At 48.7% G+C, this 27,132-nt stretch overlaps 1 protein-coding gene across 1 annotated transcript; it reads left to right on the top strand.

The window, feature by feature from the left end:
* Positions 1–2,386: 2,386 nt before the first annotated feature.
* On the top strand, positions 2,387–23,342 carry LETM2 (leucine zipper and EF-hand containing transmembrane protein 2). Its single transcript, XM_062213460.1, has 11 exons — positions 2,387–2,460; positions 5,311–5,391; positions 6,830–7,280; positions 8,206–8,349; positions 14,714–14,851; positions 15,574–15,774; positions 16,965–17,084; positions 19,704–19,817; positions 21,966–22,058; positions 22,348–22,449; positions 23,212–23,342. The coding sequence occupies exons 2-11, from the start codon at positions 5,345–5,347 to the stop codon at positions 23,272–23,274; spliced, it is 1,473 nt and encodes a 490-aa protein (XP_062069444.1). The 5' UTR covers positions 2,387–2,460; positions 5,311–5,344; the 3' UTR covers positions 23,275–23,342.
* The last annotated feature ends 3,790 nt before the right edge of the window (positions 23,343–27,132 follow it).

Below are 27,132 nucleotides of genomic sequence, written 5' to 3'. Positions count from 1 at the left end.
ATCCCATTTGGGTGGCTGTTCAAGTCCTGGCCACCTGTTCAAATCCTTGAGCCCCTGCACTCACATGGGAGACCTGGAAGAAGCTCCTGGCTCCTGGCTTCTGGCTTCAGCCTGGCCCAGCCTGGGCCATTGCGGCCATTTGGGGAGTGAACCAGTCGATGGAAGATCTCTCCCTTTTGTCTCTTCTCTTTCTCCTCTCCCTGTATTTCTGCCTTTCAAATAAATAAATGTTTTTTTAAGAAATATGTTATATGAAGTACATGCATAGTCTCTTCTTGCAGAATTTTAGAAAATGTAATATTTTAGGTGGAGCCATATTTAGGAAATGGCCATGAAAATAATTTAGGTACAGGCAATGTGGTGGTACACAGGTTGAACTGCCTTTGGGTTGTCTGCATTCAAGGGCAGAGTGCCTGGCTCAAGTCTGGGCGGCTCCGCTTCTGATTCAGGTTCCTGCTGTTGAGGCAGCAAAGGATCGCTCAAGTACATGGGCCCTTGCCATCCACATGGGAGACCCAGATGACCTTCCAGACTCCTGGCTTCAGCCTGGCCCAGACCTAGCTGTTAGGGGGTGTTTGGGGAGTGAACCAGGCAATGAAAGATCCTCTCTCTCACCACCCATTGCTCTGCCTTTCAAGTAGATGAAAATAAACGTTTTAAAAAATAGACAAAAATATATCTTCAGCATGTAACAATTATGGGATTATGAACATGCTTACTCTGCTCCATTAAAAAAAAAAGGAGCAAATTTAATTAAGACAAAAATCGAACACAATTCTCAGGGATAGAGTTATAGAGGAAAGGAAATTTTTTTGGCTTTCCTTCTGAAAATTATATACATAAACTCTCATATGGTAAATCACTTATCCTGAAAGTCCAAGCCTGAAAACAGGAGAAGGGAGCATTGCTTTTTGAAGGAATGGATTTCAGTGAGAAGGGGCTTTAACCCTTCCCGTTTTAGAATAGGATTGCTGACATATGGCTGCATAGAAAACCCAGCTCATCTTTCAAAGACTGGGCTTGAGTCATTCATCTGGTTTATGAATACTTAATGATTCTCACTGGTTGTCTGGTTGTAAGCGAATACAACACATGAATAAGAATATTTCCCGGTATAAAATGTCTCCCAGGGACCTGAGAGACATATTTTTGCACCCTTTTATGATCTTTCCCAGAAAACTACGAGTACCTGTATGGTAGTGCCGTGATTAACTTATGAAAGTGCATGCCAAGTTTACAGCTCTCTTGCAGAGCTCAGAATTTACCATCAGGAGTTTTCAGGAGGGGGAAGGTAAAGGGAGACACCTTCGTGGATCCTGACTGTAGCAAACACAGAACGTGAAATGAAATCTTTCCGTATGGAAGGGGACATCGGGCATGCACCAAGGGCCCTCTAGTGGCCACGCCGGAAAGCTCGCTGCCTGCGTAAGGACAGCGGAGCCCCTGTGGCTCAGTCGAAGACGCCGGGAGGGTTCCGAGCGGTAACACTCGTGCCCGCGAGCCGCCGGGTGAGCAGCGCCTGCGCTCAGCTCGCGCACCGGGGCGCGCTCTCCAGGAGAAGGCGCCTCCGCGGCCCCCAGCAGAAGGGCCGGAGCGGAGCGCCTGGCCCTAGGCCGGCGCTCGGGAGACAGCAGGCAGCGGCGGTTCAGGTGCCTGGGCCCTGCACCCTCGAGGGAGATCCGGATGGAGTTCCGGGCCCCTGGCTCCAGCCTGGCGCAGCCCCAACATGTCTGGCACTCGGGGAGCGAACCGGCAGGTGGGAGGTCTGTCTCCCTTCCTTTCAAACAAAATGAAAATAAAAGGAAGTGGATGGGAAAAGGTAACAAGAAGCAGAATCCGTCCAGATGGCTCAGTGGCCGGGCCCCCCAAGCCTGCGGGGCGTGCGTCATCTCGAGCACGCCTTCGCCGCTGAGACCTCCACGCGCCTTACCGAGCATAGCAACACCTGTCACACTTGCAGAGCGAATTCCTTTAGTGGGCTTCGGGCTTCCGCCGCGGGAGAAGGGTGTCCTCCTGGTCCCCCCCCCCGCGCCCCGCTCGGACCCCTAGGTACTCTCGGGGTGCAGGGGGACCACGTCGTGACGTCCTTGGTGACGCCGCGTGGTTCCCATGGCGACTGTCATACTCCGCGCCGCTAAGAGCGGCTTCGGTCCGCCCTCGTCGGCCCACACAAGCGTGCGCAGACGGCAAGACGTTGGTGCCGAAGCCCCCCGCACCTGCGCTCCGTGCACCGGACCCGACAGAGAAGTCCCGCCGCCGACGGGACCGCCGCCTGGCCGCCGCGGAGCTGCGACGGCCGAGGACGCCCGCCCCGGCAGCCGAGAGCTCATTGGCGGGCGGTGTCGTCACTCCGTGACGTCACGGGCGAGAGGTGGCGCCGTGGAGACCGGCTTCGGGCCCTTCTAGCGTGGGGGCACTGGGAAGACCGAGCGGGCCGTCCCCGGGAGCCAGGCCGAGGAGGTAGGGGTGCGGGGCCGAGTCTTTGCCCCTCCGGAGCCCGGCCCCTCGCCCACCGCCGCCCAGGGGTCCCGGCGCGGCCGGCCTCACCCCTCGCCCTCCTTGGCGCTGGACCTCGCCCCCCGCCCCGCCCGGAGACGTGGGCGCCCCGCCTGCCTGCTTTCTCTTCCGCACCCCGCGGTCCCCGGTCACGTACCAGCGTCCTAGTTCCTGCTCCTGGCCCAGCCCCGCACCGAAACACCAACAGCGCAGCCATCCACCTACTGACCGCCCCCAACACACACACACACCACACACACACACACACCCCCAACACACACCCACACCAAACACACCCACACCACACACACACACACCCACCAAACACACACACTCCAAACACACCCACCCCCACACCAAACACGCCCCGCACCATAAAACCAACAGCGCAGCCATCCACCTACTGACCGCCCCCAACACACACACACACCCACCCCCCAACACACACCCACACCAAACACACCCACACCACACACACCCACCCACCAAACACACACACTCCAAACACACCCACCCCCACACCAAACACGCCCCACACCAGAACACCAACAGCGCAGCCATCCACCTACTGACCGCCCCCAACACACACACACACACACACCACACACACACCCACCAAACACACCCACCCCCACACCAAACACGCCCCGCACCAGAACACCAACAGCGCAGCCATCCACCTACTGACCGCCCCCCAAAACACACACACACACCACACACCCACCCCCAACACACACCCACATCAAACACACCCACACCACACACACACACCCACCAAACACACACACACCAAACACACCCACCCCCACACCAAACACACCCACACCACACACACCCACCCACCAAACACACCCACACCACACACACCCACCCACACACCAAACACGCCCCGCACCATAAAACCAACAGCGCAGCCATCCACCTACTGACCGCCCCCAACACACACACACACACACCCATCCACCCATACTCACACCAAACACACAAGCACACATACACACACCAAACACGCCCGCACCATAAAACCAGCACCGCAGCCATCCACCTACTGACCGCCCCCCAAAACACACACACACCCACCCCCCAACACACACCCACACCAAACACGCCCGCACCACACACACCCACCCACCAAACACACACACACCAAACACAGCCACACACACACCAAACACGCCCCGCACCATAAAACCAGCACGGCAGCCATCCACCTACTGACCGCCCCCAACACACACACCCACACACACCCATCCACCCATACTCACACCAAACACACAAGCACACATACACACACCAAACACGCCCGCACCATAAAACCAGCACCGCAGCCATCCACCTACTGACCGCCCCCCAAAACACACACACACACACCCCAACACACACCCACACCAAACACGCCCGCACCACACACACCCACCCACCAAACACACACACACCAAACACAGCCACACACACACCAAACACGCCCCGCACCATAAAACCAGCACGGCAGCCATCCACCTACTGACCGCCCCCCAAAACACACACACACACACCCCAACACACACCCACACCAAACACGCCCGCACCACACACACCCACCCACCAAACACACACACACCAAACACAGCCACACACACACCAAACACGCCCCGCACCATAAAACCAGCACGGCAGCCATCCACCTACTGACCGCCCCCAACACACACACACACCACACACACACACACCCCCCAACACACCAAACACACCCACCCCCACACCAAACACGCCCCGCACCTTAAAACCAGCACCGCAGCCATCCACCTACTCACCCCCCCAACACACACACACACACCCCACTCACGCCACGCCATCCACCTACTGACCGCCCCCCAGAACACACACACACACACCCCAAACACGCCACGCGCACGAGAGCCGCTGGCTGCGGAAGCCGCGGGCGCGCTTTGCACCCGGTGGCGACGGGCCAGCCGCGCAGGTAACCCCCGGGACCCGGCGCTGGGCTGGCCGGGGGCGCGGCTGCCCGCAGCCCGGGGCGGGACAGCCCCTTAACCGCCGCACGGGGTCCCGTCTCCCTGCAGCGGGACCTCATCCGCCGTTAGGCTGGGTTCAGAGGTTCTGAGCCCCTGTTCTGATTATGGGCGCCGTGGTTGCGGTTCCCGCACAGGGGAGACCGCGGTACGCTTCCCCTCCACGGCTGCAAGGAAGTACAGCTGACGGCCTGGGATGCTCTGGTCCACGGCTGCCGCCGCCGCCCCCAGCAGAAGGGCGCCGCAGGCCGGGCTCAGGGTTCGCGTAGCTCGGTTAGGGCCCTGGAGAACCCAGGGGAGACCGTTTTAGCTCCACGGGAAGGCTGAAGTGGCTACCACGTGTATTCCTCACTGTTACATAAGCGAGATTAGTGAGTACTGTCAGTCTTCCGCGGTTTAGAGCCGCTTGGCCAAATATGGAGCAAAGCTCATTGGAAACAAACCCGGAATATTTACTTTTCCACCTGTACACTACAGATAAGTGTGCCTTTCACAGCTTCTTAAATACGTTTAGCCATTCGGATTAAGGTTAGTAAATACTTTCCACCAAAAAACAAAATATCTTAGAGGATCGGGTCATCTTCATGAGCAACAGCGTCTTGGAAACTTATTTCTGTGTTAGTATCTCCAGTGTACCATTCCCAAATCCAAAGCTAAGCAAACATGATTCAGGATTGTTGGAAATGAAGTGGAAATTTTGCACCTTGAATATGTAAATTTTTTTGCAATAGCTAAAAAGACGCTTGATTCCTTTCAATGGATGTGCTTTCAAAACACTGAACTGTCTACTTCTTTTGTCTAGGTCCCTATGTTGACTAGTTGAGACAAAAGCAAATATGGCCCTCTACAGTTATAATTCACTCCTAGCCATTGCCCGCACCAGGTAAGCGTTGTCATCCCCCCATCCAGTATGTATACTGGATGTGTATGTCCTTTCTTTAGATGGGAAGTTTTAACTATATTGGTTTTTAGGAAGCTGACATTTAAATTTACCCCACATTTTTTATATGCTTTGGAATCCAGACTGCTCTTGTAGCTGCTTGGTATAGGTAAGACAGAAGTGTGACTCCTGTGTAGTAAAGGATCAGATGTATAAAGGAGTAAAGTGACTGGTAGGCAAGCACTCTTAGGGCATACTCCTGTCCCACTAAGGTCTGTTATCACTTATTCATAAGAACATTCGCTGGGAACTTATTTTGTGCCCAGTGCACTGTACATTTTCCTTTTTGGCTATTCAAAAAATGTTTTTATTATTTTGGTATGCTTCAAATATAGTCTGAAAGACTGGGAAGTCTTTGCCAACAGAAGTTACTTTGCCAGTAACTTTCTTTCTTTGCCTGGATCTGTCTTCTTTTTATTATCAAATAATCTGATATGCTGGCTTCAATGAAAATTGTGGCTATTTCAATCCTAGAATGTAGAGATCAGTGGTGGGCTGCCTGGTTCTTTTTTCTTTTTTAATTTAATTTTAATTTTTGGATTAATTTATCCAAAAACGTTATGGGGGAGTGAGGGAGGAGAGAGAGAGAGGAGAGAGAGAGAATGAATCATCCATCTTCTACTGGTTCACTTCTCAAATGCCTGCAACAGCAAGGGCTGGGCCAGGCCAAAGCCAGGGATCACGAACTCCATCCAGGTCTCCCTTATGGGTGGCAGGGTCCCAAGTACTTGAGCCATCATCTGCAGCCTTCCCAGATCCAAGAGCAGGAAGCTGGATCTGAGGTGGAGCAGCCAGCACTCAAACCAGCACTCTGATCTGGGATACTGGTCTCACAAGCAGTGGCTTACACCCCCTGTGTCTAGTTTGTATTCCCAATGTTCTTGGGGAATATTAGGTGATGGGTAGTTCAGCTGTCAGTGCCTCTTGTTTGATGGGATTCATAGGCATCTGGTAGGTAAAGCTGTATTTTATGATTGGTTTACTTCCCATGGGGACCTTGAAATGTTTCATCAAACCAGGAGAGTGGCTAGAGACACAAATCCTCTGCCCCTTTTTTTGGATAGTAGCTAGAGAAAACAATATCAAACCCTTTTTGGAACAATGTTTACTATTAGATTTTTTAGTGACTAGTCACAGAATTTCTAACTAGTAATAAAGCAATTCTCAGGAATTAGTTTATTAATAGCTCAGAGTATGTTATTCAAACATAGGGCATACTCTTTTTGAACTGGCATAAAAACTTATAGTTCACTCATTAGTGAACTTCTAAAATAGAGGCTTAAAAAGCATTGTTTTATTTCAAATAAAATAAAATATTTCTTTAATGGGTAAGTGTGTGATAGTTTGTGCTCAGCTCAGCAGAAGTTGCCGTTTGTTCCAGATTCTCTGGCCGTTTTGTGCATCCTGCCTGCTCCTCTTACTCACCCTCACTTGGGTTTCTGCCCTTGCCGGGTTCCCGTTTAAGGACATACATGAAGAACCATGAAAGCAGGAAGGTATCCTGCCCCGGTCAGTTAGGCAATAACACACTCTGCTCACCAACTAGACTAACACAAGAGCTGCACACATCAGTGCCCTGGCTCCAAGAGGATCCTGGTAAACCCCAGCTGAGGCAAACCACAGCAAAGCCACAGGTGACCAGCCCTGAGCCCACACGGGAAACTGGGGCAAAGGTTAAGGGCGGAAAGCGATCGTACAGACAGATCATCGTGGATGAACTCAAGTATTATTACAACGGATTCTACTTGCTTTGGATTGACACCAAGGTCGCCACCAGAATGGTTTGGAGGCTGCTGCATGGACAGGTGCTGACCAGACGAGAGAGACGGAGGGTAGGCAAGATTCCCTTCTAAGCAAGAAAATGTACAGTTAAAATGAATCTTTGCTAACAAACTTACATTTCAGGGTAAAAGTTCCCAAATGGGGCTAGTAACTGCTGGTGAGAACCAGTTTCTTACAAGTGTCCGTCAGTATGTCCATCTGCCTTGCTAGACAACTTCAGGCAGTGTGCTCACAGTCATTACACATTTGCCTACAGAATGGCTGTAACTGTGTTTCAGCCTCTCTGAGGAGTTGAGAAGCTTCAGGTTTTATCTGTGTATCTGAAATACAAACTGTTGTTAATATATGAAGTATATGCATTTAAAAATCAATTTAAATTGGCACTGTGTTATTAAAGTGTGGGCCCCCTAACTTAGTTGGAAGCTTTTATACCAATAGTATGATTGTCATGATTTGCTTCAATATATCCTATAAATGTTACTTCAGATCTTTGGTGAGGAAAATTCCACCTTTCCAGCTACAGAATCAGCTACATAAACCTGTCTTAGGTATTTACTTATTTTAAGATTTTATTTATTTATTTGAAAGTCAGAGTTACAGAGAGAGAGGGAGAGACACAGAGAGAGATCTCTTCCACCTGCTGGTTCATTCCCCACAATGGCCACAATGGCCAAGGCTGGGCCATGATGTCGTTAGGAGCCAGGAGCTTCATCAGGGTCTCCCTTGTGGGTGGTAGGGTCCATCTTCCACTGCTTTTCCCAGGCCATTAGCAGGGCACTGGATCCGAAGTGGAGAAGCCAGAACACAAACCGGCATCCATATGGAGTGCTGGAGTTGTTGGTGGTAGCTTTACCTGCTACACCACAATGCCAGCCCCCTGTCTTGGGTATTTAACTCTTTAGGAACAAGGTGTTTGGTATTTGTTTGTTTTGTTTTTGTCCAAAAACAATGGAATGTATGTGTTTCATTCTTTAGCTATTGAGAACTTGTGCTGATTTCTTCCGCCTGGTTCCATTTATGGTGTTCATAATTGTACCCTTCATGGAATTCTTACTACCAGTGTTTCTGAAACTCTTCCCAGAAATGTTGCCATCAACTTTTGAAAGTGAATCCAAAAAGGTATGTGGGAGTTTTCTAAACTTTTTTTTTTTTTAAAGAAAAAAAAAAAAAACAAAATAATGGACTTTATTTTGAGAGCAATTTTTAGGTTTAGGGAAAAACTGGGCCAAAGGTACCGAGTTCCCATATGCCTTTCCTCCTGTATTATTAACCCCTGCGTTCCTGTGGGGCATGCTTGTTAGAACTGAAGAACCAGTGTTGACACATTATTAATTAAAGCTCATACCTACTTGACACTGGAGTTCACTCTGTGTTGTACATGTCTGTGGATTTTTTGTAAAAAAGATTTATTTCGGGCCGGCGCCATGGCTCACTTGGTTAATCCTCCACCTGCAGCGCCAGCATCCCATATGGGCGCCAGGGTCTAGTCCTGGTTGCTCCTCTTCCAGTTCAGCTCTCTGCTGTGGCCCGGGAGGGCAGTGGAGAATGGCCCAAGTGCTTGGGCCCTGTACCCACATGGGAGACCAGGAAGAGGCACCTGGCTCCTGGCTTCGGATCGGCGCAGCACCGACTGTAGTAGCCATTTGGCGAGTGAACCAGGGGAAGGAAGACCTTTCTCTCTGTCTCTCTCACTGTCTACAACTCTGTCAAATAAATAAATAAATAAAAAGATTTATTTATTTAAAAGGCAGAGTTAGAGAGAGAGAGAGAGAGAGAGAGAGGTCTTCCATCCTCTGGTTTACTCCCCAGATGGCCGCAATGGCTGGAGCTGTGCTGATCTGAAGCCAGGAGCCAGGAGCTTCCTTCTGGATCTCCCACACGGGTGCAGGGGCCCAAGCACTTGGGCCATCTTCTACTGCTTTCCCAGGCCATAGCAGAGAGCTGGATCAGAACTGGAGCAGCCGGGACTTGAACTGGCACCCATATGGGATGCCAGCACTGCAGGCAGTGGCTATACCCACTATGCCACAGCGCCGGCCCAAGTGTGTGGATTTTACAAATGCATAATGTCATGTACCCGCCGTCACAATGTCATACGGAATAGCTTTGCTGCACTAGACAATCTCTGGAGCTCCACCTCTTGGCCTCTGCCCTGCTCCTCCCCAGCCCACAGCAACCCCTGATCTTTTTTCTCTCTCTAAGGTCTGCCTTTTCCAGGCTATCATAATGTGCAGCTTTTTCAAGCAGGCATCTTTCAGTTAGCACATGCATTTAAAGTTTCTCCCTGAGGTTAACGTTGTGGCATAAACTACCGCTTGGAGTATGTCCACATCCCATATCAGAGGGCCACTACAAGTCCCAGCTGCTCTACTTCCAACTCAGCTTCCTGCTAATGTAGCTGGGAAGGCAGCAGGTGATAGCCTAAGTGCCTGGGTCCCTGCCACCCATATGGAGAACAGCATGGAGTTCCTGACCCCTGGCTTTGGCCTGTCCCAGCCTTGAGTGCTGCAGGAATCTGAAGAGTAAACCAGTAGATGGAAGATCTGTCTCTGTCTTTCCCTCACTCTCTATCACTCTACCTTTCAAAATAACTCTTTTAAAAAAGATTTTTCCCTTGTCTTTTCATGGCTCATTTCTTTTTATCACTGACTAATAGTCCATTGTATGGACATACTACAGTTGTTGTTGTTTAATTTATTTCATTTTACTTGAAAAGCAGAGAGACAGAAATAGACAGAGATTTCTGTCTGCTTGCAACAGCCAAGGTGGGGCCAGGACACCAGCCAGGAACTTCATCTGGATCTCCCTAGTGTGGGTGGCAGGGACCCAAGAACGAACCATCATCTGCTGCCTCCCAGGGTCTGCATTAGCAGGAAGCAGGATCAGAAGCAGAGGCAGGACTTGAACCCAGGCACTCTGATATGGTTTGCGGGAGTACCAACCAGAATCTTAACCACTACACCAAATGCCTGCTCCTCTATTACGTTTTTTGTTCATTTACCTAATGAAGGACATTTCAGTTGCCTCCAGTTTTTGTTAATTATAAAGAAAACTGCTATAAACGTTTATGTCCATGTCTTTCTAAGGATATGGACTTTCAACTCATTTGGGTAGATCCCTAGGAGAGTAATTGCTTGATCCTATAGTAAGGCTGTGTGTAGTTGTACAATAAATTGCTAAACTGTCTTCAAAGTAGCAGTACCATTCTGCACTCCTACCACTGATGAATGAGAGTGCCTGGTCTAGCATTTTGTACCTGTTGTCTGTGTTTTGTCTAGTAGGTGTGTAGTGGGGTCTCATTTCAATTTGCAATTCCCTAATGGCATATGACACTCAGCATCTCTTCCGCTGCTTGTTTGCCATCTGTGTATCTTCTTTCGTGTCTGTTCAGATATTTTGCTATTTTTTGTAGCAATTTTATATGGTTAAAGTGGGTCAGAAGGCAGAGGTGGGACTAGGCCCCAGGCACTCAGCTGTGGGCTGCAGGTGTCCCTAGCAGTGGTTGAACCTACTGCACCACAATGCCTGCCCCTGCTGACTTTTTAATTGGGTGGTTTTGAGTGCATTATATGTTTTGAATAAAAGCTCTCTATTAGATATGTACTTTGCCAATATTTTGTCGTAGTCTGTAGTTTGGCTTTTCATTCCTTTACAATGTCTTTCATAGAGCAAATACATAGTTCAACTTACAGCTTTCTTTCAGATATCATGCTTTTCGTGTTGTGGCTAAAACCTCATTGCCAAACCCAAGGTCACCTAGAGTGTTCTCTGGTTTTTCTTTTTGAAGTTATTAATTTTTCTTGTGTGTGTGTGTGTGTGTTTGTGAGAGAGAGAGAGAGTGTGTGTGATTCTTGTGATTCTTCCATGTGCTGGTTCATTCCCCAAATGCCTGCAGTAGCCACAGCTGGGCCAGGTAGGAACTCCATTGGTTCTCCTTGTGTGGATGGCAGGGACACAAGTACCTAAGTCATCATCAGCTGCTTCCCGGAGTGTGCATTAGCACGAATGCTACGTCTGAAGCAGAGAAGGGGCTCAATCCCAGGCATTCCAATATGGGATGTAGGCTCGTAAGTGGTGGCGTAACCAGCTATTCCACAGTGCTTGCCCTTTTCTCTTGTTTTCTCCAAGAGTTTTATAGTTTTCTATTTAGGTCTGTGATGCATTTACAATTAATTTCTGTGACAAGTGTAATGTTGAGATCTAGATTTTGTGTGTGTGGATCCAGTTTTCCCAGTACCATATATATAATATGCATGTGTTATATCTGAAAGGCATAGTGACACAGAGAGGGAAAGACAGAGAGCCTTCTCTCATCCATGGGTTCACTCCCCAAATGGCTGCAACAGCCAGGGCTAGGCCAGGCCAAAGCCAATAATTCCATCCCAGTCTACCAGGTGGGTGTAGGGCCCAAGCACTTAGGCTATCCTTCACTGCCTCCCCAGACACATTAGCAGGGAGCCTGATCAGAAGCACAGCAGCTGGAACTGGAACAGGCGATCCAGACTGAGCTGCCAGTGTTGCAAGCAGCAGTTTAACTCACAGGACCACAATGCCCACCACTTCATTGGAAAGACTATTTCTTGGGGCCAGCGCTGTGATTTAGCAGGTTAAGCTTCCACCTGCAATGCCAGCATCCCATATGGGTGCCTGTTTGAGTCCCAGATGCCCTGCTTGGATCAGCTTCCTGCTAATGCACCTGGCAAAGCAGCAAAAGATGGCTCAAGTGCTTGGACCCTAGCACCCATGTGGGAGACCTGGAAGAAGCTCCTAGCTCCTGGCTTTGGCCTGGTCCAGCCCTGGCCATTGCAGTCATCTGGGGAATAAACCAGTGGATGGAAGATTCTCTTTCTCTCTGTCTCTCTTCCTCTCTCTGTAAACTCTGCCTTTCAAATAAATTTATATATATATATATATATATATATATGTATATATATATATATATATATAGAGAGAGAGAGAGAATATCTTCCATCTACTGGTTCACCCTATGAAAGGCTGAAATGGCCAGCGTTGGGCTGGGACAAATCCAGGAACTCAGGAACTCCATCTGGGTCTCCCACATGTATACAGGGGTCCAAGCACTTTGGGCTATCTTCTGCTTTCCTGGATGCATTAGCAGGGAGCTGGATCAGAAGTGGAGGTCTTGAACCAGTACCCATATGGGATGCTGGCATCACAGGCAGTGGCTTAACCCACTGTGCCACATCGTGGCCCCAGAAGATGAAATTTTCAGCAAGAGTGGGTGATAACTGTATCTGTGTTCTAGAAAAATCCTTTTGCTGGCAGGAAGCATGGAGGAGGCCTGAGCCACAGGAGGGAAGGCAACTGGAAAGCAGCTGTAATAGTCCACAGGAGAAACCACAGAGCCTCCATGATGACATTGACAATAGCAATACAGACTTAAGGACAGAACTGAGATACTTTTAAAGGGTTACATCACAATACATTAAAGTAAGATAAAAATATTAAACTCTCTGACAGTGGTTCATTTACTTCGATTTAAAGTCATCAGAATCTGGAATTAATACCATATGAGGGGGCCAGCACTGTGGTATAGCAGGTCAAGCCACTACCTGCAGTGCTGGCGTCTCATATGGGCACCGGTTCAAGTCCTGGCTGCTCCACTTCCCACCCAGCTCTCTGCTATGGTCTGGGAAAGCATTAGAAGATTGCCCAAGTCCTTGGGCCCTTGCACTCTCGTGGGAGACCCAGAAGAAGCTCCAGGCTCCTGGCTTCAGATCGGCGCAGCTTTAACTGTTGCGGCCAATTGGGGAGTGAACCAGCAAATGGAAGACCTCTCTCTCTCTGTCTCTAAGAATTATTTTTTAATTTATTTGAAAGACATGGTTTGGTTCCTCTCTACCCTCCTAAAGTCTGGACTTTTTTTTTTTTTTTTTTTTTTTGGACAGGCAGAGTGGACAGTGAGAGAGAGAGAGAGAAAGGTTTTCCTTTGCTGTTGGTTCACCCTCCAATGGCCGCCGCGGCCAATGCGCTGTGGCAGGCGCACCGCGCTGATCCGAAGGCAGGAGCCAGGTGCTTCTCCTGGTCTCCCATGGGGTGCAGTGCCCAAGCACTTGGGCCATCCTCCACTGCACTCCCGGGCCACAGCAGAGAACTGGCCTGGAAGAGGGGCAATCGGGACAGAATCCGACGTCCTGACCGGGACTAGAACCCGGTATGCCGGCGCCGCAAGGCGGAGGATTAGCCTATTGAGCCGTGGCGCTGGCCTGGACCATTCTTTTTAATGTTTACTTACTTATTTTTACTTTCATCTACTTGAAAGACACACACATGTATACACACATAGAGAGAGGGAGGAAGGGACAGAGAGAGAAAGAGAGCTTGTTTTCTGACTCACTCCCCAAATGCTCTAGCAGCCAGGCCTAACCCTAACCCTAACCCTAACCCTAACCCTAACCCTAACCTCCTGAAACTCCATCTGCGTCTCCCATGTAGATGGCCGGGGCCCAAGCCCTTGACCCTTTGTCTGCCTCCCAGGTGCATACAGGAAGCTGGATCAGAAGCAGAGTAGCTGGGACTTGAGTCAGCATTTCAGATATGAACGTGGGCATCCCAAGCAGTGGCTCAGTGGTGCCACAGCACCATCTCAAGCCCACGGTTATTCTGAAAATGGTCCCGCACTGTTTGTGATGATGAACAAGGATGAAGGAATACTAGTCAATATAGTGTTTTGAGAGTGTGCATCTAATTGTCTTCTGTGTAGTGCTTTGTTCATATCTGTTATAGCGTTTAACTCACTGTATTATCATTAATTACATCTGGTTTCTATTTAAACTGCATGCTACCTTAGCATAATTTCCTAGTTTTCTTTGTAAAGCAAAATCCAAGGCCACTCAGACCAGTTTGACTTGACTAGCAGCCGAAATGGTTTGTACCAGGTTATCTCATTCTAAATAATCACAAAACCACTCATTTAGAGGACATTTTGTATGCACCAAATGCCTATGATCAATGTATTAGTGAAAAATAAAAGGTATGATTAAGTGACAAAAATTCCTCATAGAGACTACTTTTTATTTGCTCCAGTATTCACATAACTCATTCAATTGGGCATGAAAATAATACATGCTATAGGGATAAGCAATAGTGAGGTAATAGTCATTCTGATTTTTTTCAAGATTTATTTATTTATTTATTTGAAAAACAGAGTGAGAGAGTGTGAAAGAGAGAGAGAGAGGTTCACTTCCCAAATGGCTGCAAAGGCCAGGGCTGGGCCAGGCTGAACACAGGAGCTAGAAACTCCATCCAAGTACTTGGGCCATCTCCTCCTGCTTTCTCAGGCACATTGACAGGGAGCTTGGTTGGAAGCAGAGCAACTGGGACTTGAAAGGGTGCTGGATGTGGGATGCCAGCGTTACAAGCAGTTTAACCAGCTGAGCCACAACGTTGACCCCATTCCCATCTTTGTCTACCAAGTTGCAATCATGAAGGTTTTATCGATTTTGTTTCCCCTTCTATTAAGGAAGAAAAACAGAGAAAGAAAATGGCTGCAAAACTGGAACTAGCAAAATTTCTTCAAGAAACAATCACGGAAATGGCAAGGAGGAACAGAGCCAAGTTGGGAGAGGCCTCCACACAGCTCTCATCCTATGTGAAACAGGTGTCAGCCTTTTATATAATACCGTGTCTTTCAGGCTGGGAGTTACGTGGAAAATGCATGTTATCATCGACTTTCCAAATTATTCACAGTCTTTGAAACCACAAATATGTAGTCATAAGCATACAATATGTAAACAATTATGGTAGTTTGCAGAAAAGCCTTAAAATAATCAATGTATTGAAGACGGTAACTTCTTGGAAAGAACAATGGAATTAGCACCAAACTGTTGGACTACTAATTTTTAGTTTGATTTCAGGCATATTTATTTATTCTTTGTACTTAGGATCCATTTCTAGATATCAGATACTTGTAGAGTCCACATATGCTTTTTAAAAAATTTAAAAAATTATTTGAAAGGCAGAGAGACGGTGAGGGAAAATGAGAGTGAGAGAAAAAGAGAGATCTTTCATCTGCTGGTTCATTCCCCAAATGCCTGCAGCAACCAGGGCTGGGTCAAGTCAAAGCTAGGGTCAGGAACTCCATCCTGGTCTCCTGAGCGCTTGGGCCATCATATGCTACCTTCCCAGGCAATTAGCAAGAAGCTGGATCGGAAGCGGCACTCAGATATGGGATGCCAGTATTGCAAGTAAGGACTTAGCCCACTGCACCACAACGCTGGCCCCAAGCCCACTCGTGCTTTGATGTTTCTTGCAGACAGTCTACCAGGAAGGCCAAGTAAAGTAAGAGACACGTCTTCATTAGCCTCTTTGCCTACTGCCTAGGTCCAGACGGGCCACAAGCCCAGCACTAAGGAGATAGTTCGCTTTTCCAAACTCTTTGAGGACCAGCTCGCCCTGGAGCACTTAGACCGACCCCAGCTGGTCGCCCTGTGCAAACTGCTGGAACTGCAGACCTTTGGAACCAACAACTTGCTCCGCTTTCAGCTGCTGATGACCCTGAAGTCTATAAAAGCAGATGATGAAGTAAGAGCTTCGCCGTCACTGTAGGGGACTAGCAAGGCATCGGGAGAGATCTGAGGATGTGTCTGTGTTGTATTTTCTGTGGGATCTGGTCATGGACCTGTTCTGGCTCTCAAAAACCATTACCATGACAGCTTGAACCTAGACTGCTCCTTTGGGGGCTTGTTTGTGGTACCCTGACCTGTTTGCAAGTGAGAACACCATCATAAGCAGTCATTTGGATGTCTTAGCTGGGCCTAAACTAAAGAAGTTAGGACCTGCTGGGAAGGAAATAGCAGCTCCACCGATTTCTTACAAGGCTCTACCCCCACACCTCTGCTCCCCTGCTGAGGAGCTGGTGCCAAAGTAAATATTTTGCTGAGTGAGTTGGCCTGGTAAGAAGGGGCAAAGCACAATGCAGACCCTAGACGTCTTGGGGGAATAAAGGCACCATTTGGACCATAACTACTAATTGGACTCCTTTTAAAAATGGAAAGAATGCCCCCTGAATCTGAATCAGCTGCTAGCAGGCATTCTGCCCGGGGGAGCAGGTTTCCCAGAACACGCAGAAAACCTGAGCCCCTCAGCCGGCTTAGCCTGCAGAATTTGGGAATAAACACTGGTCCCAGAAGTGCCACGGTTTTGGGTCACACCAAAGAGAAACTGTGTTATTTATCGAAGGAGTTTTGTGGGCCAAGGAGTTAAAGCCATTTGTGGACCAAGGAGTTTGGGCTGTTCCTGGGAGCTTGGGGGGGGGGGGCAGCTGCAGGGGAGGGGAAGTGGGAAGAGCCCCACTGGGACATGCAACAAATGGCCCATTGAAAGCTTTTCAAGTGAAATATTTTTCCTAATAACCCTTGAACTGCCATGAAAGGGAAAAGGAGTGGAGATGTCACAACCTGGAAAAACCGCACATCAAGAGGGGAATAATTACTTTGGTGACAGAATGTTGGGGAGGAGTTATGTAAATATCTCTGTTACTAATACCTCTTGGCAGGATTCTCCCCCATTTCACCATTTCACTGTCACCTTCTTTGGGTGTTTTTGTTTGTTTGTTTGTTGGCGCTTGGCCTTTGCAGCAGCCAGTGAAAGGGACACAGTATCAAAGTGCCAGATTCTGTGTTTGACGGATTTGCTGGAAGGTAGAGATTAGGTGAAACTGGAATCAGAAGATCCAGCACCGGTCCTTGCTTTCTTTTCTTTCTTTTTTTCAGATAATTGCCAAAGAAGGCTTGGGAACTCTGAGTGTGTCAGAACTACAAGCCGCCTGCAGGGCTCGAGGGATGATATCTCTGGGTCTCACCGAGGAGCAGCTGAGACAACAGCTCATGGAGGCAAGTCGCCGTGCTCTCTGCACCAGAGCCCTGTGCCCTCATTTTGCAGACCTCGCTGTGTGGTTCCTGCCTTGCAGGTGAACTGTGTTACCTCCTCTGTCTTACTTCATTGAACACTGGGGCACTGAAGAAGCTGGGTTTGTCTTTCACTCAGGGACAGGGTACCACACTGGTGTTCCACTGATGGGTTACAAAGTACCATACCCTTAGTGGTTTAAAACAACACCCACTTCTCAGCTCACAGTTCCGTAGGTCAGAAGTATGGACTACATTCCTTCCTGGAGGCCTGTAGGTAAAGGACCTGCCTCCAAGCTCTGCCCTTTGTTGAACTTAGCTCCTTGCAGCTGTAGGTCTGAGGTCCTTATTTCCTCACTGGCTACCAGGCCCTGGCTACTGTCAGCTCCTAGAGGCCACCTGTTTTCCTTACCTCTTGGCCCTCTTCGTTTGCAAAGCCAGCAAATGCCAAATTTCCAGCTTCAAACCCAACTTCCCTTTTGACCTCTAGCTAGCCCCAGATTTAAAAGTCTCTTGTGATAAAAGTCCACCCAGATAACTTCCTTGTCTTAAGGTCAACTGACAGGGCCAGCGCTGTGGCATAGCAGGTAAAGCTGCTGCCTGCAGTGCCGGTATTCAGTATGGGCTTTGGTTCAAGACCCAGCTGCTCCACTTCCCATCCAATTTTCTGCTATTGCCTGGGAAAGCAGATGGCCCAAGTCCTTGGGCCCCTGCACCTGTGTGTGAGACCTGGAAGAAGCTCCTGGCTCCGGATCAGCCCAGCACTGGCCGTTGCAGCATCTTGGAAGTGAACCAGCGGGTGGAAGACCTCTCTCTCTCTGCCTCTGCTTCTCTGTGCTCTTCCTCTCTGGAACTCTGCCTTTCAAATAAATAAATCTTAAAAAAAAAAAAAAAGTCAACTGACTTGGAACCCTGATTCTGTCTGCAAAATCCCTTCATAAAGTGCCTAGAAGAGTGCTTGAGTAACTGGAGAAGGCGTAGGCACACCAGGGAAGACTATGGAATCTTACAGTCACTTTTTTAAAAAAAAGATTTATTTATTCATTTATTTGAAAGACAGAGTTACAGAGAGGAAGAGGCAGAGAGAGAGTGAGTCTTCCATCCTCTAGTTCACTCCCAAAATGGCTGCAATGGACAGAGGTAGGCCCATTCAAAGCCAGGAGCCAGGAACTTCTGGGTCTCCCACACAGGTGCAGGGGCCCAAGGACTTGGGCCATTTTCTACTGCTTTCTCAGGCCATAGCAGAGAACTGGATCGGAAGTAGAGCAGCTGGGACTCGAACTAGCACCCATATGGGATGCTGGTACTGGAGCCCAGAGCTGCTTCTGAGTCTCCCATGTGGGTACAGGGGCCCAAGTGCTTAGGCCATCTTCCACTGCTTTCCCAGGCACATTAGCAAGGAGCTGCATTGGAAGTGGAGCAGGTGGGCCTTCAATCAGTGCCCATATGGGGTGCCAGCATGGCAGACAGAAGGTTAATCTGCAATGCCACAATGCTGGTCCCAGTATTCTTAATAGATACTTAAAAAGGGATAGATCTACATCTCCTGATGTGAATCAGTGTCCAAGATACTTCAGTGAAAACAAACAAAAGGCAAAATGCTTGCCTACCCTTATGTCATCCTTTATGTAAAGATAACACACACATATGTATGTATAGGATATCTCTGGAAGATTATACAAGGAACTGGTGGATACATCTAGGCAAGAGGGTAGCTGGAGAAAGGAATAGAAGGCAGACTCTGTTTTATCAAATACATTTACATTTTGAATTTTGTCTCTTGTGTGTGCATTATTGATTCAGAATGCTTTTTAAAAAGCTTGCCCAGGGGCTGAAGCCACTACCTAAAGTGACCACATCCCATATGGGCGCCAGTTTGCATCCCCCTTGCCCCACTTCCAATCCAGCAGCAGAAGATGGTCCAAGTCCTTGGGCCTCTGCACTCACGAGCAGGAAGAAACTCCTGGCTCCTGGCTTTGGATCAGCTGAGCTCTGGCTGTTGTGACTATTCGGGAGTGAACCAGCGGATGGAAGATCTCTGTCTCTCCGTCACTGCCTCTCTCTGTAACTCTTTCAAATAAATAAAGTCTATTTATTTGACAGGTAGAGTTATAGACAGTGAGAGAGAAAGGTCTTCCTTCCATTGGTTCACCCCCAAAATGGCTGCCACGGCTGGAGCTGGGCCGATCTAAAGCCAGGAGCCAGGAGTTTCTTCCTGGTCTCCTATGTGGGTGCAAGGGCCCAAGCGCTTGGGCCTCTAAATAAAATCTTTTACAAAAGAGAAAGCTTGGCCAATATGATGAGGTTGACTATTCTCTCATGTTATTTTTTGTCTAAGGAAACACTTAGCTGCTGTGATGCAGAGCTGGGCTGAGTTCAGTGGAACTCTCCCTCCCCAATCTGAGAGTGACCACATGTTGGAGGGTGGGCAGTGCAAGGGAAACGCATGGAGCCCAGATCAGAAGTTGGGAGGCTGGCGTCCTTGTCTCCATCCCGCCTTGGGGTGTCAGCATGAGCGGTGGGGGGGGGCGGTTGATGGCCAGGGGCCGTTTGTGGCTCTGTGGTTCTGAGAGTTGATCGTTGTTTATCTCCCTCCTTCTCCAGTGGCTGGATCTCCACCTGAAGGAGAATGTCCCTCCTTCTCTATTGCTCCTGTCCCGCACCTTCTACCTGATAGATGTGAAGCCGAAGCCAATTGAGATACCTCAAAGTGGGGAGGTGAGTCACTGGGTTCAGAGAGTCCAGATTCCACCGAAACTGGGCCTCTCCACAACGTTCTCCTTAGAGCCACAGCAGGTGCTGCTTTTGCAGGTTGGCCCAACTGGCTTTAGTCTTTTAAAAATTCTTGAGACAATGAAAGCCACTTACACCACCTCTAGCCATAGTGCTGCTATCTTTTTAAAAAAAGATTTATTTTATTTGAAGTGAGAGAGAGGGAAAGATGGCCGGGGGTGGGGGGGGGTGGGGTGGTGGAAGAGAGAGAATCTTCCTTCTGCTGGTCTGCTCCCTAGATGGCTGCAATGGCCAGGGCTGAGGCAGGTGAGAGCCAAGAGCCAGGAGCTTCATTCAGCTCTCCCACATGGATGCAGGAGGCCAAACACTTGGACCATCTTCTGCTGCTTTTCCAGGCCGTTAGCAGGGAGCTGGATTGGAAGTGGAGCAGCCGGGACTCAACCAGTGCCCATATAGGATGCTGGCGTCGCAGGCCATGGCTTTACCCACTACTCCACAATGCTGGTTCTTTTTTCTTCATCACCTGTTCTTCGTTAGCAGACACTTGCTGCTCTTGTTCTTTTGTATCTATTTCTTTTGCCCAGATTCCTATTTTTTAAATACTTTTTATATTATTTGAGAGGCAGAGACAGACACATAGAGATCGTCCATCTGTTGGTTCACTCTCCAAACGCCCACATCCTGGGCTGAGCCACGCTGAAGCCAGGAGCCCAGGCATCGATCTGTAGCAGGGACCCAAGCACTTGAGCTGTCTCTGTTACTTCCCAGGGTGTGCATTAGTAGGAAGCAGGAATTGGAAGTGGAGACTCAAAGCATCTAGTCGTGGGATGTGATGTCTCAAATGGCATCCTAACCCCTGTGCCAGTCTGCCCCCAGACTCCTGTTTTTAAGCAGTGGATGACTAAACTAGAATGTAAAGTTTCTGTCTTCCTTTAACTCATTTCCTTCATCATTTTTTGCCTGTATCTCAGCAACTTTTTTCTCCTGGTATTTTACTGAAGAACCTAGGACTGACCCAAGCACTAGAGTATCTTGACGTGGGCTCATCATAAAGGGCCTCTCAGCAGCACGTGACCATTCAAGTTCTTGGGTCCCTGCTACTCATGTGAGAAACCCAGCCCCAGCCACTGTGGGCATCTGGGGACTAAACCAGTGTATGGAAGACCTCTCTGTTCTTTCCCTCATTCTCTGTCACTCTGCCTTTCAAATAAACTTGTCTACTCCTGCTTCCATCTGACCTGGTACCTCTGTGCGAGGAAGGAAAGGCCATTGTAGAAGATGTTGCCCGTGTGGTTCAGCCCATTGATCTGCATACCCGGAATGAGGGCCAGTCATTTTTGGTCTTAGTTGTGTTGTTACTCCTAGGACAAGCCAAGGGGAACTATTTGAAGTTCAGCATGAAAAAAGTTACTTCAGGAAAGCCCATCTTGCTTTCTCTTTCCCTGATCTCAGAGTAAGCTGGGTGGAGGAGGCTTTGTCCGGGGTGGATTTTAGGGAGACTGTGAGAAGTTTTGGAGGAAAGGCCATGTTCCAAAAAAGCAGGTTAGAACTGGGTCCTTGCTGATCAGACTCCCAGCTGATGCCAGCACCACATGCAAAATAAAAGCCAGTAGCATGCTGGACTGTATAAAGAATTTAGACATCAGACTGAACATACCAGTTGACAGCCTCTTTTAAGTGACTGCCTACCTGTTAAGTAAATAAGACAAATTTCTAATTTGTTATTAGATACTAAAAATAATAGAAATCAATTTTGACTAAGTTACACCAAGGTTATTACAAACTGATGAATGATGGACAAATGGCAACTTATTTATATATATTTTTTGAGGCAGGATAGGACCAGAATTGGCAGTCAGTAGCTTGCTAATGACTGAGGATTTTAAACACTGGAATCTAATTAGGATTTAACTTTGGAATATAGAGTACTCAAAACTCAAAGAAGAAAACTGCTAAGTTGTTATTTCAGGGACATATTTCATTTGTTACTCATGAAGGGTGTAGTCAGAGGAGGAAGTTGGGAGATTTGGTGAAAAGCAAATTGTGTTAAAAGGCCTTGACTACTGCAAAAGAGCTTCCACATTTCAGGGAGAGCAGAAAGATGATGCTTATGTAAGATGTTTCTCTCCCAAGGCTCCGAAGACAGATATTCCTACGGCATCGCCTGCTTCCTCTGAATCAAAAGAGAACATGGTGGACCCTGCCTCTCAGCTAAAGGGCACTAAGGTTAGCCCTTAGTTAGGCTACTTTGCATTTGATGAGGACATAAAGTGAAAATAACAATGTGTTAATTTCCTCTATTTTTAATCCCTTTGACAAAACCAAATTTCAATATGGTAGTGTTCCTCAATGAGAAATACTCACTGTACTGTTTGACCTATTTCTAAGAACTTTCAGCATCTGGCTATGTGTGACTAGGTTCCCCATCCTCTTGACTCCTATACCAGAATGTGAAAATAGCTGTTACAAGTTCCCAGTAATCACAGAGCTCTCCCACTCACTTCTGATGTTTAAGGATGAAGAACTCAGACAAGTGCCACCACTGGTATCACCACCTATCAAACCGTCAACACCTATTCCATTACCTGAAGGACCCATCAGTTCTTCTAAAGAAGCTGTAAGTGTCTAAAAGAAGAAATCCCTTTTCCTATAATTTATCTTTAAGGGCAATAAGAATCTAGAACTCTTAACTATTGCAAAACCCAGCATGGTTTTTCCTGTTGTCCAAACAGGAAGCTGTAGGCTGAACTATAGTCATCTTGTAACCACTGTATTTTTTTTAACTTCAATTATCCTAGAGTGAAAAAAAGAAAAATTATCAACCAATGCAAGTGGTGAAGCAGACCTAAACATTTTAAATCTAAAAGCTAATTACAATATAGGCAAGTCCCGATTTCCTTACGTACCAGATGGAAATCGTTTCCATATGCTGTGACTTTTACACAGGCTTCTGATGTCAGGAAATACTAGCAATTCAAATTTTAGGAGAAATGTGTGTAAATAAGAGATTACTTATGTATCCACTCTGCCCGCTGGGGTGAAGAAATCTGGGGCTAGAGCGGAAAGCATAACACAAGTAAACAGTGGGGTGGCCCTGGGAGAGTTGAGTCACCGAGCAGCTCCTGAGGCCCAAAGGCACTGTCGGTAGACTGCGACTGTGAGCACCACTGTGAGCACCGAGCGCACCATGGGCTCGGCCTCCGGAACACAGAGAGGCAAGGGCCCTTGTTTGGGCCTTATCTTTATCACCAAGGTAAATCAGCGACTGACTTGACTTCTGTGGTCACTGTTTTGATTATAATGAAAAAGGGTTTCTTCCTCCAGAACTTCCCCACGTAGCTGTAACCCATCCCTGTTAGTCCTTATGTTTTATTCCTAGACACTCCAAGCCGAATCACAAAAGACATCCCAGAACAGCAAGGCTAGTTCAAAGGGAGCCTAAGGACGCCGTGAGGACCAAGCTCGCTCTCTCCAGCTTCCAGCCCTCAGCAGCGGCAGCCATCCGGGACCTCCCAGCTACAGCTGACTGACTGTGTGACTGCAGACAGAGGGGTTCAGTCCTTGGCGGCCTCATAACCATTCCCGATGATGTTGGCAGCAAGACTAGGTTGAGAGCCTGTGGATGGATAGGATTGCCAAGTCCATCTCCTCTGTACCACCGGGTGATCCCACCAGACCGTGTGAACCCCTCCACCCACCCACACCCCCACTGTGCAGTCTGGAACAGTGCACAGCTGTGTTCATGCCCTGTGAGGGGAAATGGTTTGCATAATGGAATCGGCCGGGCACCTCAACATACCTCTGCGTCCCATGGCCTGGAATCCAAGTTAAGAACTCGGGAAGCTCTTAACCCCATTTTAAGAGCACCTGGCCAACTATTCCAGAATGATGCATACATTACATAGGACAGTGGCTTGGAAAACAGAAGTGCCTTCTGAAACAGGACAATAACTCCCCAGGAAGTCTCTCTGGAAAGAAAGGGCTTGCTTCTTAGAGGAGAAAATGAGGAGTTAAGAGACTGGCAGTCAAAAAAGGTTTGGCTGTGGCTTAGCTGTTCTGACTGACCTCTTCCTCTGGGGCCTGCAGAGACTACAGGAATCTGGGAGGTGGCCACTATCCCAGCACATGTGGCTTTCATTAGCCACCATTTTGTAGGGAACATAATTAAGGGTTTAAGGCTTAACCATTTGTTTGTGCTGAGTGTGTTTCTGGTCGGTTTGTCTTTCACAAATAAGACTATTAGTCAGTCACAGGGCTGTTACAGCCCGAGACGATCCTTGTGCTCCCCAGGAACAAGTATTCCATTCAGACTCACGTTCAGTTGCTTTTAGTGTTGTTAATACTGACAGCAACTGACCAGGAACTTTTTAGAAGGGAAAAGGTATTTTGGCCTGTGGGCGATTGAAATTAGATTTCTTTACTTGTTGTGGAACTGAAGGCAGTTACACGGGATCCCATTAAACCAAAAAGAAAACTCCAGTCTGGGATCACCTAAACCAGAAATGTCACCAGCAAATGTGCATTCTGAGATGCTTCCTAAACTACTCTATCAGGGGCAAGCCCCTCCTCCACTCGAATCCCCACCCCCTTCCTGAACTACTCTATCAGGGGACAAGCCCCTCCTCCACTCGCATCTCCACCCCCTGCCCGCAAACGAACCAACTCCAGTCCTCGAGGTGACCAGTCCCCATGGATCCTGCCGCTGGCCTACCGAGGTCACTCAATAAATCTCCGCACCTTCAAGATGCTGGGTGTTTATTTCAGGTGTGTAAGTGTGGGAAAGGCATCAGTAGTTCAGTTGCTCAGTCCTGCTTCCGCTGAGTGATTTCCACATACTGTTGGCCTGTCCTGCAATTTTTTCTGGCTTAAACTCTGTGAGCAGAATGGGAATGGTTAGGTCAAGGGACCCTGGTCACTTGTGCCCCACCCCGCCCTGGTCTTGTGTTTTTGCTGAAGCTTGGCATGGGAGGTGCCTGACACACCTCTTCCCATTCTTGCAACAGCAGGAAGTCACAGATGTTGCTTTGCTCTTATCACTAGGGCGCTCAGTTACTGGGTTCTACCATTATTAGACGCAACCCCATGCTGAAACCTAGCTGGTGGTGGCTCCAGTAAGTTACCAACAGCCCGCTCAGTTACTGGGGTAGGGTGGGGCAATGCCTGATTTGCAGCACTTACAGCCTCCCACCATGGGAGATGTCAAGCTGTCAACACCAAGTCACTGCACAATGCAGCTGGGAAGAGGTGCACACAGCCGGTTCTTGAGAGCCAGCTCCAGAACACCCCCACCCTGGCCCTCCTGGAGTAGTTAAACCCACTGAACTGGCTGGGCACCATGTTCCCCAAATACATCGCTTTGAGGTGCCAAGATTTGGATCTGGGCAGCAGTACAGTATAAACGGTCCCGAATCTAGTTTAGTCCCAATCTACCTAGAGGGAATCCGCCCCTGACCAAGTACTCCTTCACATTTGGGATCCCGCTGCCTACCCTCTTCCTGGCTCTTACCACAGCGGAGGGGTGGAAAGCTACGCCAGGAGGCTTCCAAGCTTTCTCCTTCCCCAGCTTTCTACCCTGCCCGACAGATGCCGATGCCTTGGCTCGACCAGCTGCCAGTCATCTCACCAGGTCGTTTAGGAATTCCTTATCCTTTTTCACTTGCAAGGTAGAGACAGATCTCCCACTGACTGGTTCATTCCCAAAAGGCCTTCAAGAGCTAATGTTGGGCCAAAGCTGAGAACTGGGCCTCCCATGAGGGTGGACTTAAGTACTTGGGCCATCATCCCTTGCCTTCCATTAGCAGGAAGCTGGAGTTGGAAGCAGAAACTTGAACCCAGGCCCTCCGAGGTGGGATGCAGGTATCCCAAGCAGCTTCTGCACTCCTGTGCCTAATGCCCACCCAGATTTCTGTGCTTTTAGTGCTAAAGCCTAGGTTTAAAGATTACCCATCCACCACCAGCACATGCTAGTATGCAGGCAGCTCAGACTTGAAAGCAGGCTGGCCCGTGAGCTGATGTTGACTGAGCATTTAGCTTGCTGGCTCCCCCCAGTGGCAGCCGACAAACACAGCGACTTCATTACCATTAAGAGAAAATTTTTGCTTCATCTGATGTTCAATCTTACTTACCTGCGATCAATACCTTACATTAGCAGTGCCAAGGGACTGATGATCCTCAGCCTATGGCAATTAGGAGAGGCGGACGGCAGTATTGATGAATGCCATGCTGATCCCAGGCCCCAGCCTTAACCCTCAGGAAACCAGAGAGATTCACTGCCTTGACAGCCGAAGTCTTCATTACAGACTGGATTCCTTCCCCAGGAGACCCAATCTGGTCATCTAAGTAAAATGGCCATTTCATTTTCTCTCAGGTCAATTTCACTACCTTTTATCTGACAGCCAGCCAGGTCTCTGGGGATCCCTTCGGGTGACTTGAGCAGTAACAGCAAGGACATCACTGTCACAAATAACAGTGCCTTCTACTTCTCTGGGGCCGCTGCTGAAAGCGCACACAGGTCTTCACAGGTTCTCCACGCACTCACACCACCAAGGGCCAAGGCAGAAATCACCGCCGCTATACAAGGGAAACACGCCACCCTTCGGTCTTGGAGGGAAATGTTTTTGAGAGCTAAAATCCACTTCCTAGCTCTGTTCACCCAATCATGCTCTCTTTAAACATAAATACTAACATTTACAGACATGAGATTCTCCCAAAGGTGGGACCAACACTGCAGCTGCTAAAAAAACCCACCAAGCTAGAAAGGGAACTTAAAGCAGTGACCCCGTTTCCCCCGCACTGAGCTCGTGTGCTGAGAGAAGGCTGAGGGGCCTGAACCATTAAGGGTTCAGGACCCGCTGGGTGAGGACAAGCGACAACCAGCAGATGGCAGAAGAAGTAAATTTCCAAGCAGCCAAAACCCAAACCCTTTCAGGGAATTTTTTTCCCCCTTTTCCTGGGGGATGGGATGGAGTTTATACAGGAACAGCTACAGGAAGTCAAGTTCAGAGACGGCCCCAGCCAAGGCGGCCTGGTCACAGAAGAACCATCTGGGGGAAGACAATGAAGCAGCTTTTAAGGTGACAAGTTTTCCCTCCCAGGACCCAGCAGAGGCGAAGCCACACCCACACGGGCAGGGGGTGGGGGAGAAACAGGGACCTAGGTTTGAGTTTCTGCAGATCTTTTGGGGATAAAGCACTTTCCCTCTGTTATCACCTGAGCTCTAGCCCTTGGCTATGGCAAGGTCCCCCCCTCCTCCTGCAACCCTCCCAGCCCCGTTTCCTCTGAGGAAACAACCTGTGGTCAA

The sequence above is a fragment of the Lepus europaeus genome, chromosome 16, assembly GCF_033115175.1.
Source record: "Lepus europaeus isolate LE1 chromosome 16, mLepTim1.pri, whole genome shotgun sequence".
NCBI lineage: Eukaryota > Metazoa > Chordata > Mammalia > Lagomorpha > Leporidae > Lepus > Lepus europaeus.
Note: the sequence above shows the minus strand (reverse complement) of the source record. Positions and strands in the feature narration are given on the sequence as shown.

Bases quoted from the DNA above. Each gene is read 5' to 3' on its own strand.
- LETM2 (XM_062213460.1), top strand. From the start codon at position 5,345: ATGGCCCTCTACAGTTATAATTCACTCCTAGCCATTGCCCGCACCAG. The intron at 14,852-15,573 runs GTGTCAGCCTTT...CCTACTGCCTAG, and splicing joins TCTCATCCTATGTGAAACAG to GTCCAGACGGGCCACAAGCC. The intron at 17,085-19,703 runs GCAAGTCGCCGT...CTCCTTCTCCAG, and splicing joins TGAGACAACAGCTCATGGAG to TGGCTGGATCTCCACCTGAA.